Source organism: Hydra viridissima, unplaced genomic scaffold (assembly GCF_058129835.1).
Source record: "Hydra viridissima isolate aposymbiotic clone 2 unplaced genomic scaffold, HvirCarnegie_v1 scaffold_11, whole genome shotgun sequence".
Classification (NCBI taxonomy): domain Eukaryota; kingdom Metazoa; phylum Cnidaria; class Hydrozoa; order Anthoathecata; family Hydridae; genus Hydra; species Hydra viridissima.
In genome coordinates this window covers 3902113-3915622 of record NW_028324310.1, presented here as the reverse complement: position 1 = coordinate 3915622, position 13510 = coordinate 3902113, and the positions used below count along the sequence as shown (strand labels likewise).

At 29.3% G+C, this 13510-nt stretch overlaps 1 protein-coding gene across 1 annotated transcript; it reads right to left on the bottom strand.

The window, feature by feature from the left end:
* Positions 1–1502: 1502 nt before the first annotated feature.
* LOC149881774 (caspase-1-like) lies at positions 1503–12494 on the bottom strand. The gene is made up of 5 exons (XM_090065849.1): positions 12381–12494; positions 10303–10327; positions 9394–9501; positions 3703–4167; positions 1503–1729 (listed from the first exon to the last, which is right to left on the bottom strand). Exons 1-5 carry the CDS (start codon positions 12492–12494, stop codon positions 1503–1505), a joined length of 939 nt encoding a protein of 312 aa, XP_089921975.1.
* Positions 12495–13510: the final 1016 nt, after the last annotated feature.

Genomic DNA, 13510 nt, shown 5'->3' with positions numbered 1-13510 from the left:
AAAAGATTTGAAGAACATTAATTTTTAAAAAATATTTTCAACTCTATTGTGACCAGTAATATTCATTTTATGAAAAAAATATATATTTAAAATAAGTATCAACTAACAATATTATAGTTGTTAACTTATTTCTACAATATGACTACCTTGCTTCAAACTTTCTGTCGGTAGTGTACATAAACAATAAATGTATGTATGTATGTATGTGTGTATGTATGTATAAATGTATGTATGTATGTATGTATGTATGTATGTATGTATGTATGTATGTATGTATGTATGTATGTATGTATGTATGTATGTATGTATGTATGTATGTATGTATGTATGTATGTATGTATGTATGTATGTATGTATGTATGTATGTATGTATGTATGTATGTATGTATGTATGTATGTATGTATGTATGTATGTATGTATGTATGTATGTATGTATGTATGTATGTATGTATGTATGTATGTATGTATGTATGTATGTATGTATGTATGTATGTATGTATGTATGTATGTATGTATGTATGTATGTATGTATGTATGTATGTATGTATGTATGTATGTATGTATGTATGTATGTATGTATGTATGTATGTATGTATGTATGTATGTATGTATGTATGTATGTATGTATGTATGTATGTATGTATGTATGTATGTATGTATGTATGTATGTATGTATGTATGTATGTATGTATGTATGTATGTATGTATGTATGTATGTATGTATGTATGTATGTATGTATGTATGTATGTATGTATGTATGTATGTATGTATGTATGTATGTATGTATGTATGTATGTATGTATGTATGTATGTATGTATGTATGTATGTATGTATGTATGTATGTATGTGGATCTTCAAATACAATAGCAAGTGGATTACAAATAAGACAAAGTCTTTAATGAGAAATAGGCTTAAAAACCTCATTAAAGATATAAGTTTAAAAAACATTTAGAGATTATTATTTAATTTGCATTCGATTACCTCATGTTTCAGCATTAAAAAGAATATATCCTGTAACTTTGCAATAAATATTAAAAACTTGATTTTCATACAAAATATAACGCAACCGCAACATCATAAAACATTCTTTTATGCCTTAGGTGCAACATTTTTTTATGAGATTAAGAGAGTGGGATATGCTTGTCTTAAAAAAAATAATGACTTACTTATATTGAAAGTAATCTTAAACATATCAAAATTACAAATGTTATGCATTTAAATAAATAAACTAATGAATTGAAAACAACATAATTTGAGTGTTCTATTGAATAAAAACATTAGTATATATAAAAATGGGAGTGTGTGAATCGTGATCCAAGGTTAAATACCTTTGTACAATAATATTTAAAAAGTGATTTCACATAAAAATGTAAAATAACTATTTAAATAAAAAAAGTAGTACAACGTAGCTTTACTTTTATTTCAGAAACGTCGATCTTTTAGACTAACTCTTTTTCCTCTCATTTTTCTGACTGCGCACTGAAACGATTAGAAAATTTCTACAACAAAACGCACAACGCTGTTTTTTTCTTAACTTTGAATTTCAGCTGCAAATTCATTTCAGATATTTCATTTTCGTAATTATTGTTACAATCACGTTGAAATTTATCACCAAGCATTGACAACATTCCAGCAAACGTAGAGGTCGTAGCATTTCTAATCAAAATTTCACAGAAATTCTTTACGTACCACGAACCTTCTGTAGATCTTAAATTTTGCAGAGTTCCTGTTAAGCAACAAATTCAACACAACCAGAAATTTTGTTTAAGAGATCTAAGATGTCTATCATTCTTATTATAAATGATATCTATCATTCTAACATGACAAGAGTTAGTTCATGGTGGTAGTGGGGCGTTTTTTACATTATATTCTGATTGTTTCACTATTATTGAGAATAATACAATAAAACTCATTTCAGAAATCTCACCACGATTAACATTTTTTTTTTTAAAAAAGTCTAACTTCTTTCATTTCATTTGACGAGTTTGAATTCTATTTCTAAATTAACTCTAAAGAGGCACGTTCCTTACTATATAACACAGCGGGATTTGTCGCCTTATGGACCGAAAATTAGTAGGTCAAAAAAATCTTTAAAGAGATAAGACACTAAGTTTATTAAGAGTTCGAAGAATATTTCCTAAGTTATATTTTATTCAGGGACAAACCTGAGGATTATATTACAGTGAATGATATTGAAGGAATTCAAATAATTTTGGTTGACAGCAAAATATTTTATTTTGTTAACATGTTTTTAAATTGTATTTTATGTAGTTTTTCTCTCTTATGATACTTGAGAAACTTTTAGTACAAGAGTTGTAAAAAAGTACCCTTAAAATAAAAAAACTTTCTAGAACTAGCTCATTTGCTTAGTTTCTTATATAAAAAAAACAACGTGTACTTAAAAATATTTGTGCACGTTTAAAAATTCATTGTATCCTAAACGTTTTACGACTTTTTAACTTATTTTTAGTTAAATCTCAAGTTAATTAAGACAACATCTTTTTAAGTACTAAATATTTCTTCTGGCTAGGTGACTAACAATGAGAAGCTAATTTTTTTTCCATATCCTAAAATACATTTTATAGAATATGAGAAACACCTGGGCTATCTGCAACAGTGCGAAAACCATAAATTTTAGCATAAGTTTTAATTAGTGGTTTTTCTTTTTCAAAAATACATTTTTTGCTTAAAAAATCAAACTGCTTTTTACTTCTAAAGTCTTAAATTGATATCAAAATAAGTAAAGTGTTGAAAAAAATCACCTTAAATTTTTTAAAATTTATGGTTTAGGTCGTAATTTAAAGCCTTATTGTTATTTTGCAATTTTGGTTTTTGACCATATAAAATATATTGATTTTAACTTTTGGAAATAATTACAGGACCAAAACGTAAAGTATGGGAAAAAATGTGAAATTTTTTTCACGAGCGAATGGGTATGAATTATTAAAGCCAAAAAACATTAGTTTCGTACTTTCATTGTTTTTGTTTTTTAATAACTTTTGGCCCAGTATGGTGTGTTGTTTCAAATGATGAACTGTATTTACAAAAAGGTGTCCAATACCTTGGATAATAATTTTGATGATGGTAATTTCAATTCTGGTATAGCTGTGTTCCTGATGGTCGGCTCAAAAGAACTGATCTTTTTTGTTAAAAGCTGTCTAGAATTTCGCATTTCTGGTTTTTCAATTAGTTTACACTGAAGAAACATTAGAAATTTGTGCAAATCTTCTTTTACTGTGCGAGCTGACAATAACTGACAATCATGCAGCAGATATTTTATGATTTGCATTTAAAAATGGATAAATCAAAAAAGATGAAGTTGCTGCTTTTAAAGTTTGACAAACCAGGAAGGACAAATGAAAAAATACATAACACCATAATTTTATTGCTTCTTTGACAAACAACAAAGTATTGATTTTATTGTGGGAACTTCGTGACTTATGTCGTTGTTTTTATCAGTAAATTAATGTAGTTGTACATTTTAATAAGTAAATATAATTATAGTTCTTGTTGATTGACTAATTTTTGTCCTTAAATGCAACAGTTGTGGTCATGTTATGTAGTAGGCCATGGGTAGCATTACAAAACGGTGCAGTACTTAAACCAAAAGTTAAACCTAGTTAATGTATTGCAAAATGAAGGAAATCTGTGTTGTCTATTAAAAAAAGAATGTGTAAACGCAGTATATAATTTTGTTACCTTGGGCAACTGAGAAAAAAATGTCTTTGTCCTTCCAAACGTTTTGGTCAAGCATATATGGCTTGTAAATGCTATGTTGCTTAGTATTTGATTGAATAGATTCTGTTTCCCAAGCTTGAATAAAAAAAAGCTTAGGCTTATTCTGCAAACAAGTTAAATTGACGACTTTTGATACCATGTTATCTTTCTGCAGTACGCTTTTTTTTTCTACTATGTAATCTTGATTGCGACAAAGCACATAGACAGCAAAACAATCGTAAATATGATGTTTAAAACCTTTTCTTTCAATAATCCTCAATATCTCTTCGTTACTTTTATTCATTTTAACTCTAACTTTAAATTTCAGGTAGGACAACGTTTTTCCTAATAACATTTCGTCTTTTCGGTTTACTTCATCACTGTCTGTAACAAATATAAGGCAAATTCCTGAACATTTTTTTTCCATTGAGTAGAACTGGTTGCTGACTGAAAAAAAATTGTTTCAATTAAACAGCATAATAAGTAAAGAAAGACATAAAAATTCAAAACCAAAAGATGGAGGTTTTTTTTCTTTAGAAAAAAGGACAGGGATTTGTTTTCCCCCAAAAATATTTTAAAACAACTGAATTTTTATGGTGTTAAATTGGTAGTAAGCGCCACCAAAGTAACGATATTCGCCTAAGCGCCGTCGAAGTAACGATATTCAGCTAAGCCAAAATCGTACTACAAAGTTAAATGAAACAAAGTAAAAACTTTGATTTGACTTCATACCACAAATTTTACTGAAACTCAAACTTCGCTCTAAGTTCGTACTCCAAATTTAATTGAGTTTTGCATTTTACTCACAAACCTCACTAATATAATTTCTATCGTTCATCAATTGAACTTTATATTCAAATTTATTTTTTCTTCACTTAATTTTTTTTACTTTTAAAAACAACTTATTTTTGTACACAATAAAATTTCTGTTAATAATAAAATTTTTCATTTAATAATAAATTGTCATTAGAAAAATTGTGAACTTCAGCTTCAATTATTAATTAGCGTCGATTTTTACTGAAAAAATTTAAGATTAAGACCCAAATTTAATTGAATATAACTTTTGACCTAAAATTCTTATACCGAAGCAGAAGCCTTATTTTGACTTAACAGAGCTCCGTTGGTAACTTAAACAGAGATCCGTTGGTAACTTTGATTGCTTTATTGATAAGGGATTTCACATGTCTTAAAAACATTTTTATAAATTGCACATCGATCATCACAGCAAAGTAACGCTTGCAATTCCGGTATTTTACAAAAATTAGTAGCCCAAAATCCCGAGATTTACGGATGTGCATTTATTCTGTGATTCTCTGAAAACTTTATAGTTTTATAATAACTTCTAAATATTCTTACTTTTACTGTAAAAACACTGTTAAAAATGATTAGATACTTCGTTAGATATCTGAGAATCGATTTTATAGAACTTACGGCTTCGTAACTCTATGAGTTTTGTAAAAACTCACAGTTACAAAGTGAAACTGTTCGACTATTTAGACTTTTTTCCATCATGATTTTGATTAAGATCAAGCCTATGGAAAGTTTATTAACAGGACGATCAATCACTCCCAAAAGAAGAGGAGATGGATGTAAGAGTCTTAGATAAGTCCCCCTTTGGTGAGTCATATCGCCTTCAAGAATTTGTAAACTATACACTCTTCGCCATACATATCAAAGTACCATGAACTGGCCGAAAAGCACAACTAGGTATTCAAGATAAACTTTGAAGGAAGATGCAACTAATAGTTTATTTAAATCTAGTATGCAACTATATATCATCATATAGCGCTGAACCTGTTTGATATTCTGTTTGATCACTAGATTCCCTATTTGATGAACACTGGTGAAAAATCTTAAGCGTCTGTTGGATGCTGTGATAAAACTTTTTTCAACGCAAAGTTGGATTTGTATGGAAGATACTTAAAGAAATACGTTTGACGCTAATCAATTCAAAAGTATTAAATATGAAGAGAATATGTTTGTAAATTTATGTTTGTAAAAATAACCAGTACTAACGTAATAAAATGAGCTCTAATATGACCTAAGTTGTGTGTTATAAACGAATGTAACAAATCAGTATGGAGTGATTTATTACATTTATAACACACACTATTTTTTTCGATTACTAGTCAAAATAAAATAAAACCGGAACGAATAAGAATATTTTAAAAGCAAAAACACTAGCAGAAAGAGAATTATCTCCTCTATTTGAATATGAATAAATATTCGAAATGGTTCTTAAGTTAATTTCCAGTCTTTTTATAAAGTTTTAAGAAAGAGTCATAAGTTTTTTTTTTTTTTTTTTTGATTTGCGAACGTAAAAGCTCAAGAACCAGGTGAAAAAAATTCAACTTTGTGTTGTCGAAAATTTAACTTCAATTTTGATGGCTTCAACTTTTTACGGATTTTAAGTGAAAAAATTTAAAAGTTAGAAAAAATAAAATTGGAATCTTTTTTATAAAACCAATCGAAGAATTAAGCATTTTCCTCCGTTTTTAAACAGGTGTACAAAAATGGCAAATCTCATACACGGTTGCACGCTATCGCTGGTTTTCAATGTACTGGATTTTTTCCACTCAAAAAAAACACCATCAACCAAAAGATATTAACTCAAAAAACGTTTAATCCACCAACGTCTTCAACCAATTGCCAACAACACAACCTTTACCATGATCTCAACCAGCCACAGCAGCTTCTGCTTTACCAAGTACACCAACTTCGAGGTTTTCATATATAAAGGACTAAATGAGAGTATGAAAAAAGAAATAGAAAATGAGATGAAAGTTTTAATTGAGAGTATGAAAAAAGAAATAGAAAGTTTTTTCAAGAGAAAAATCAGTCTCATTTAAATAAATCTAAGCAATCAAATATTTTAAAAGTTGCTGACGAAAGTATCACAGATATTGGTAATATTGATCATCTCAAAAAGAAGGAAGAAATCAACTCAAGTTAGCTGAAAAAAAAGCTAAAAAACGTAAAACCAACCGCTAACTCTCAAAATCAATTGAAAACCCTGCTGACAAACAAGAAGCTGAAGTTGAAGAACAGCTTATACAATCAGCAGCCAAAAGAAGTTTAGTTATTAAATGTAATAAGTGAAGAAAACAATTTATTTTTACACTTTTTTTATTCATACAAAAAAGTTGTTAAAAGAGAGTCATACAAATGAGAACAAAACAAGAATATATTCCACATTTATAAGCAAATAGTATATTTAGCAAAGGTTTTTAAAGTAAAAGTATTTTATAATTATTTTGAATGTTTATGTTTCTTGGAAAAGTATTTTGAATGTTTATGTTTCTTGGAAAAGTATTTTAAATGTTTATGTTTCTTGGAAAAGTATTTTATATTAGAGTTCCTTGTTCCTTTTAAAGATAGTGAAGATGCTATAAAACTTTTTTAGAAGCAAAGTTTCCTAGGTTCCTTAAAGAGAGTGGAGTAATTCTCAAGAAACTTACTTCGAATTAATTGAGAGAAAGCAACGCATTTCTGCTGGAGCAATAGCCACTCATTGATTTTGTTAGTTTCCATTGACAGTTCGTAGCAGAAACAGACACACAATCATTAAAAAAATTTAAAAGTTTACCATGACGTGCTTTAGCTTAACTCTCTTTTTTTTTAAATCCTCAAACCTAAATACGGCATGGTACAAAGATTAAGTAGCAACTAAAACAGTTCATGCCCAGAGTACCATGGCCAACAATTTAACTGATCAGATCTCTGAAACCGATTAGAGCTTAATGTTTTAAGTTTAATAGCTCACTATATTATGTTCTTTCATTTAACAAACCTATTGAGTTTCTAAATTCTACAAATGAGATGCATTTTAACATTTTTATGTTTTGCGCTGTTTTATTGATATACATTGAAATATTTTCATTTTCGCGAGGTTTTATTGGTGTGGAATTACATGTTTAAAAGTTATCAAAAAAATTAAAAAACTTTGAAAACAAGCTGACATTACCAGTATGACGTTTGTTATCAATTTCTTGGTTACCTCAAATAAAAATAATAAAATGAAAAGCAAAAATCAACAGCTTTTCTTTAAAAAAGTTTATGAATAATATAATAAGTATTAAAACCCACTGAGAAAAAAGAGCTCTTGAAGAGCTCTTTTTTCTCAGTGGGAATATATCAAAGAAAGAGTAATTCTTTAAAATAGAGTTTTTCAGTCTGACGGACTTAAAAAATGGTGGTCCTTAAATTACATTTCTTAGAACCTTACTCATTTAACAATCTTTTTTAAATCAGTTTTTAGTGTTGAATTTAAAAACTAGTCATTTATATTTTACCTTCTACTTAGAAATCTGAATAGCAATGAAAATGGTTAAGACCAAGTAATTTTTCCAAAAAACAAACTCAGAAAAAATATGAAAAAACTCCAATCAAAATTTTCTCAAAAGTTCTTTATAATGTCACTAACTTTTGTAACAATAAATTGTGAAATTAAAGCTAAAATCCTATTAACTTTGGTTTCATTCTCTACCACAAAGAAGATACTTTAATATTGTAAAGATAATGAATCATAATCAATCAATTTAAGTTTTTGAGTCACAAAATAAATAAAAAATTGCTTATATGCTGTGGGTGCCGCAAACATAATTTTAAATTAAGTGTTTCAAAAATGGTAACTGGGTTTTAATATCAGCCAAATATTAAAATGTTAAAATGATCATGATATGAATCATGTTTATTTTAACATTCTTTATAATTAGACACTTGATCTTTTTCCTCTGAAAGGTTTCGTTTCGATTTGGGTGTTTGATTACCAAAATTCTTTCATTTCAATTTCGATTTCTTGTAGCCTAAAATCCTCAACATATAATTCAGGACTTCAATTAGGAAAACCTTTTTGATGTTCAACCATGAAAAGAAATATATCTTGTCTGATTAGGATCTTTTGAAATTGGTTTAGATACAGATTTGGTTATATACTTGCTGTGGTCATTGGTATTAAAAAATTTTGGTATTTTATTTGTAGCTGGTTCAACATTATCTCCAAACAAGTGATCATCATCGAACAAGCACTTTCACTATCATTAGATATTATTTAAAAAATATATTATATCTTTTCTTTTGGCTTTTCTTTTGTTTTCAGGTTTTTTTTGATGGAATTTTTGATTGACAGCTCAACAAGTTAAAACTTGATTCCATGCATTTTCTCTAAGAATTTATAACCCTCATTTATAATTAAAACTTTATGTGTTTATGGTGCTTCCAACTGAAGCTAAAATTGACAAGAATCTCATCAAAAGTTAGCCTGTACCAAATAAACGTTTTAAAGTCCCAAAACGTTTTAATTTTAAGTCCCAAATCCCAAAACAGTTTGAGAAAATATTGTGTTAAGTTTGCCTCTAACAATTGAATGTAATATCAATGAAAAATTTTGACTAAAATCGAAACATTAATTATACACCTTTTCAAAGCATGATATTTGACCAGCCTTCTCTTCTTAAAGAAATGATTTTATGTCATGAAATCACAATTTTCTGTTTATCAAGTAATTTAAAAATGTACTTATTTTCCATTCCAGAGGAGTTTTGAATAAACTATTAAAATTTATCATTAATTTTAAATAAATTCTGTTTTGTTCCTTGAGATTGATGGATTACAGATGCTTAGACCTGATCAAGATTGAGGATAATTTGATAGGATTGTACATATAAAACTAACCTGGGGGCAAAGGTTTCACAATTTTATTTACATTTTCATTGTAATCACCAGCAGTTGAGCTTCCAGCTTGTTCTGTGATATCTAGAATTAATCCCTTATTTGTGATACCTGAATATAAAATGTCATTAACAATTACATGATATAACTTTATTTGTATAGTAAAGAAGTACATCTTTTCCCTCATTACAGGTAATAGTTTACTAGGCACCATGTTGTGTTATTGCATAAATACTTATAGTAAATAATCTACAGAAAAATTTGTAATTTTAGTAGAATAATTTAAACTTCAAGAATGAAATTTAATTATATTCCTTAAACACAAATTTTTAATCCAAAATTTTATTTTATTTTTGGACTTACACAATTTGGAATTAATGAAAAAGAAAACTTTTTGAGCAGACTTTTATTTTGCAGTTTTTGATTTTGTAAAGAACTTATAATGATATGGGAAAGATGACAATCTTGCATTAACTCATCAAGTGAAGAGTTGAATGTTAAAGTCTTTGTCATATGAGAAATGTTATCTATGCTTTTACAAAAAATGCAATAATTTTATAACACATGTTTTATAATAGAGAGGAGGTCAAACTAAGCAGTATTAATCAATAATTTATCCTTAAATTGTAATACTCTGGTCACCCTTTTAATGTAATTAACAGAAATAATGGGAAAAAAAAAGATTTCTGCAAGAAACTTAATAAATTACAACTAAATTTGAAACGAGTTATTGCTATGTCGCACACTGCTATCATGAAATCCAATAATGCCAACCTAGCTGACCCAAGAATGCTACTTACATGGGGTGATAGTGTACACTTCCCAGGGTCACCTGGTGCAAATTTTGAAATCTTTTAGGTACGTCTGCGGGAAAAAAGTGACTTTGAAGTTACAAAAATGAAAAAAATTTACCTTCTTTTTTGACATAGCAAAACTGCTATAAAATCCATACTATTACTCATAGACTAATAAAATTTGGTGGCAATGTAGCCTATATCAATGCCAAGATTTGGGTAAAATTTTATCCCAATTCCTGCAGTATAACAGAAGTTATAGTAGTCTTAGTGTTGATTTTTTGTTGATTTTTTCACTTCCAGTGCAAAACTTTACTTATTACTGCCTATTACAAGCCCCCAGGCCATAATGTGGGTAACACATGTGCTCTTGTTGAATATACCAACAACATTGTAAAATAAGGATTTTGATGTTCTTACCAAAGTTTTTGGTTTCGGGGGTCAAAACTGTTGTTCTTGAATGAGCCCTATTTACAGCATATGCACCTTTATCTATATAAAACCTTATAAAACCAATACTATTAGTGCCCCATAAACTTTCTTTTAACTAAACTACTACCTTAGAAGTTAGTTGAGACATTTTAACAGATTTTTTGATGAAAATTATAAAAAATCTTGACATTTTTTACTCTAGTAAAATTGCGCTTATTCTACACATGGATTTAGCCCTGAGGATTTGTGAGCAAAGCAAAGAAATGTGTTGAAAATCTTTTGCATGTGATTTTTAACTGGTCAACATGTATTGTGTGTTGAAAAACCCATTTCATATATAAAATCAGCTAAAAATGCCTAGAATTTCCTTAGTGTTTTGTTTTCAAAATCATTATCAAATGTACGAATTGTTCAATAAATTTACACTAACAGTGAATTAATTTCTAAAATTTATTCAACTCTATTCTTTTATTGTGATATCTTCACACTCTAACTTATTTGACGTGACATTTAAAGCGCTGGTCAGCTTTCTTTTCTCTAATGTCACTAAACTTTGACATAAGTTTAAAACAAGTTTTAAATATTTTTTTTGAAGTTGACTATAATTCATTATAATGGCTTACTTATGAGCTTAAATTCTCTTCTAACAAGTAAAATTAGTCCATTAAAATGAAGCTGAACGGATTTTTTGTAAACAAAACTTTTGATTATTTTCTAAAGGTGTTTGCTATTCAAATCCATAAGACAACTGAACAGCCTTCCTTTGTATTCAGGGTGGGTTTTATCTCTTTTGTATCTTGACCAATGCTGGTGAAAATATTGATGTGCAGTCTCAACAGCCTGTTCACTGAATTGTCCTAAGGGCAATTGTTTTATGTTTACAAAGTCCTTGATGTGATGGAACACTGTGTGGATTTTGGGCGTGATGCTTCCAAGTTGGATTGCCAAATATGTAGCTTTAAATTTATCAATCTTGAAAGAAAAATCCTTTTCTAGTACATTTTCAAAGCACGAATTTACAACCAAATTAAACTTTTTGAAAGCTTTAATGACAGCGAGAACTTGGGTGTTAGAAGTTTTTTCAGCAAGACATTGTAAATTATCAACATTTTTCAATAATTTTTCCGCCATGATACGAGCTTGGGTGAATGTGAAGCGTGGCTGGCCACTTTTCAGCATCAGACTACATAGTTTTGAGAATTTTGAAGAGCTGATTGACTGTACCCAAAAGAAGGTGTAATTCCATTTGTAGAATGATGTCTAGAATCAGTGTATCCTTAGGTCCATTGATAATTGACTTGTGAACAAAATTGCCAAACATTTTGGCCTTGGCCAACACTCCACCCGATTGTTTTGACTGAGCCAAGTGTTCTTAAACTGCCTCTGCAAGCAAGGTTCTTTGAGCCAATATTACACCAACAACAAGGGTGCATGCTTGAGTGTATTTGAAGTCCACAAATAATGTTGGCAACTTTCATGTCGCATGCAATAATCAACTTGAGAACATCTGCATTGTTGAATGATCAGACCTTTTGATTATTAGAATGAGTTTCTGACAAATCTTCAGAGATTGCTACAAGAATTTGTCTTTTCACACTTGTTGCTTTTTCCGCTCTGGAACTCAAAAGTCGCTTTTAAGGTGGTCTTGTTCTGTGGAACTCTCAATAACACAAACACAAATCTTGAAGAAACCTTTGCCTCCATCAATGCCTAATTTGACAAAGTAGCCAACAATTGTTTTATAGGCTGAATGACTTGACTAACCAGAACAGACAAATCTTTGCAATGAACAACAACATGGGTTGTGTCACAACCTTTGGAATCTGTGGTTTTTAAGTCTGTAAAAGTAAAAAACTCCTTCAGTTGTTGACCAGCCATTTGAAAATTGGTATAAAAGTTGGGCTCAATCATTTTCTTGTCTGATTACTGATGAACAGTCTTCACTAATTTTTTGATCCCATTGTTGGAGAGGCCAGTGTTAGTTTGTACATTGATAAAGTCTTGGGTTGTCAATGTTGATGTGGCAGAATATGATCTTGCTGCACTTAACCCTATAGAAAATTTACATTTATTAACTCCAGCAAACAAAAATTACAAAAACAATAATAATTAATCTTTTACAAAGTTATAATATTATAATTAATTCTCCTGACATTGTACCTGGAGTAACAGGGAGTGGATGACCTCCAGATGCTTTTGCCAAACGAATTGTAGCTTTTGGAGATGCTACTTTATTTTCAATCACATTGGATGCAATCTGTTCTGCAGCTTTGGGATCTAATGAAGCCAATTTTTGTATATTTTCCCTGAACTTTAACTGAGAACCAGACTTGTAGGGCCGCAAGTTTTTTTCACGGCTTGGCTCCGGCTCCAAAGAAATGTCCGGTTCCCGGCTCGGCTCCGGCTCAATTTAAACTATTTTTCATCTTTGACCTAATAAGTTAAATTTAAATTTTGAATGAAAATTAAAAATATTTAGGCTTGTTTCCCAAGTTGCATAAAAACCACACCTATTAGTTTTTATCCAACCCTTATTTTTAAAATGTGAATCCATTACTACCACATATTTATATTGTAAAAAATTATTTGGGGGCAAAAAAGGAAATAAAATATTCTATCAATATTAATTTTTTGCTTTATTATCATTGTATTTCAAACCCAAAATTAAATTTCAAACAAGTCAAATGTATTCGTTATTTGTCCTAAGAAATACCAAATCATCAATAAGATCCGATGTCATATGGCTTCTTTGGTCAGGTGTCAGAAATTTGAGTGCTGAAAACACCCGCTCAACACTAACTTGCGTCATTGGAAGCGCTGTGACAATTTTGTACGATGATTGTATAATCAAAGGGAAAAACTTTATTTCTTCCAGAGGTTTTTTGCACGTCAAG

Bases quoted from the DNA above. Each gene is read 5' to 3' on its own strand.
- LOC149881774 (XM_090065849.1), bottom strand. From the start codon at position 12,494: ATGGCTGGTCAACAACTGAAGGAGTTTTTTACTTTTACAGACTTAAAA. The intron at 10,328-12,380 runs GTTAGTCAAGTC...TGGATTTTATAG, and splicing joins GCAAAGATTTGTCTGTTCTG to CAGTTTTGCTATGTCAAAAA. The intron at 9,502-10,302 runs GTAAATTTTTTT...TTTTATATTCAG, and splicing joins TTGCTATGTCAAAAAAGAAG to GTATCACAAATAAGGGATTA.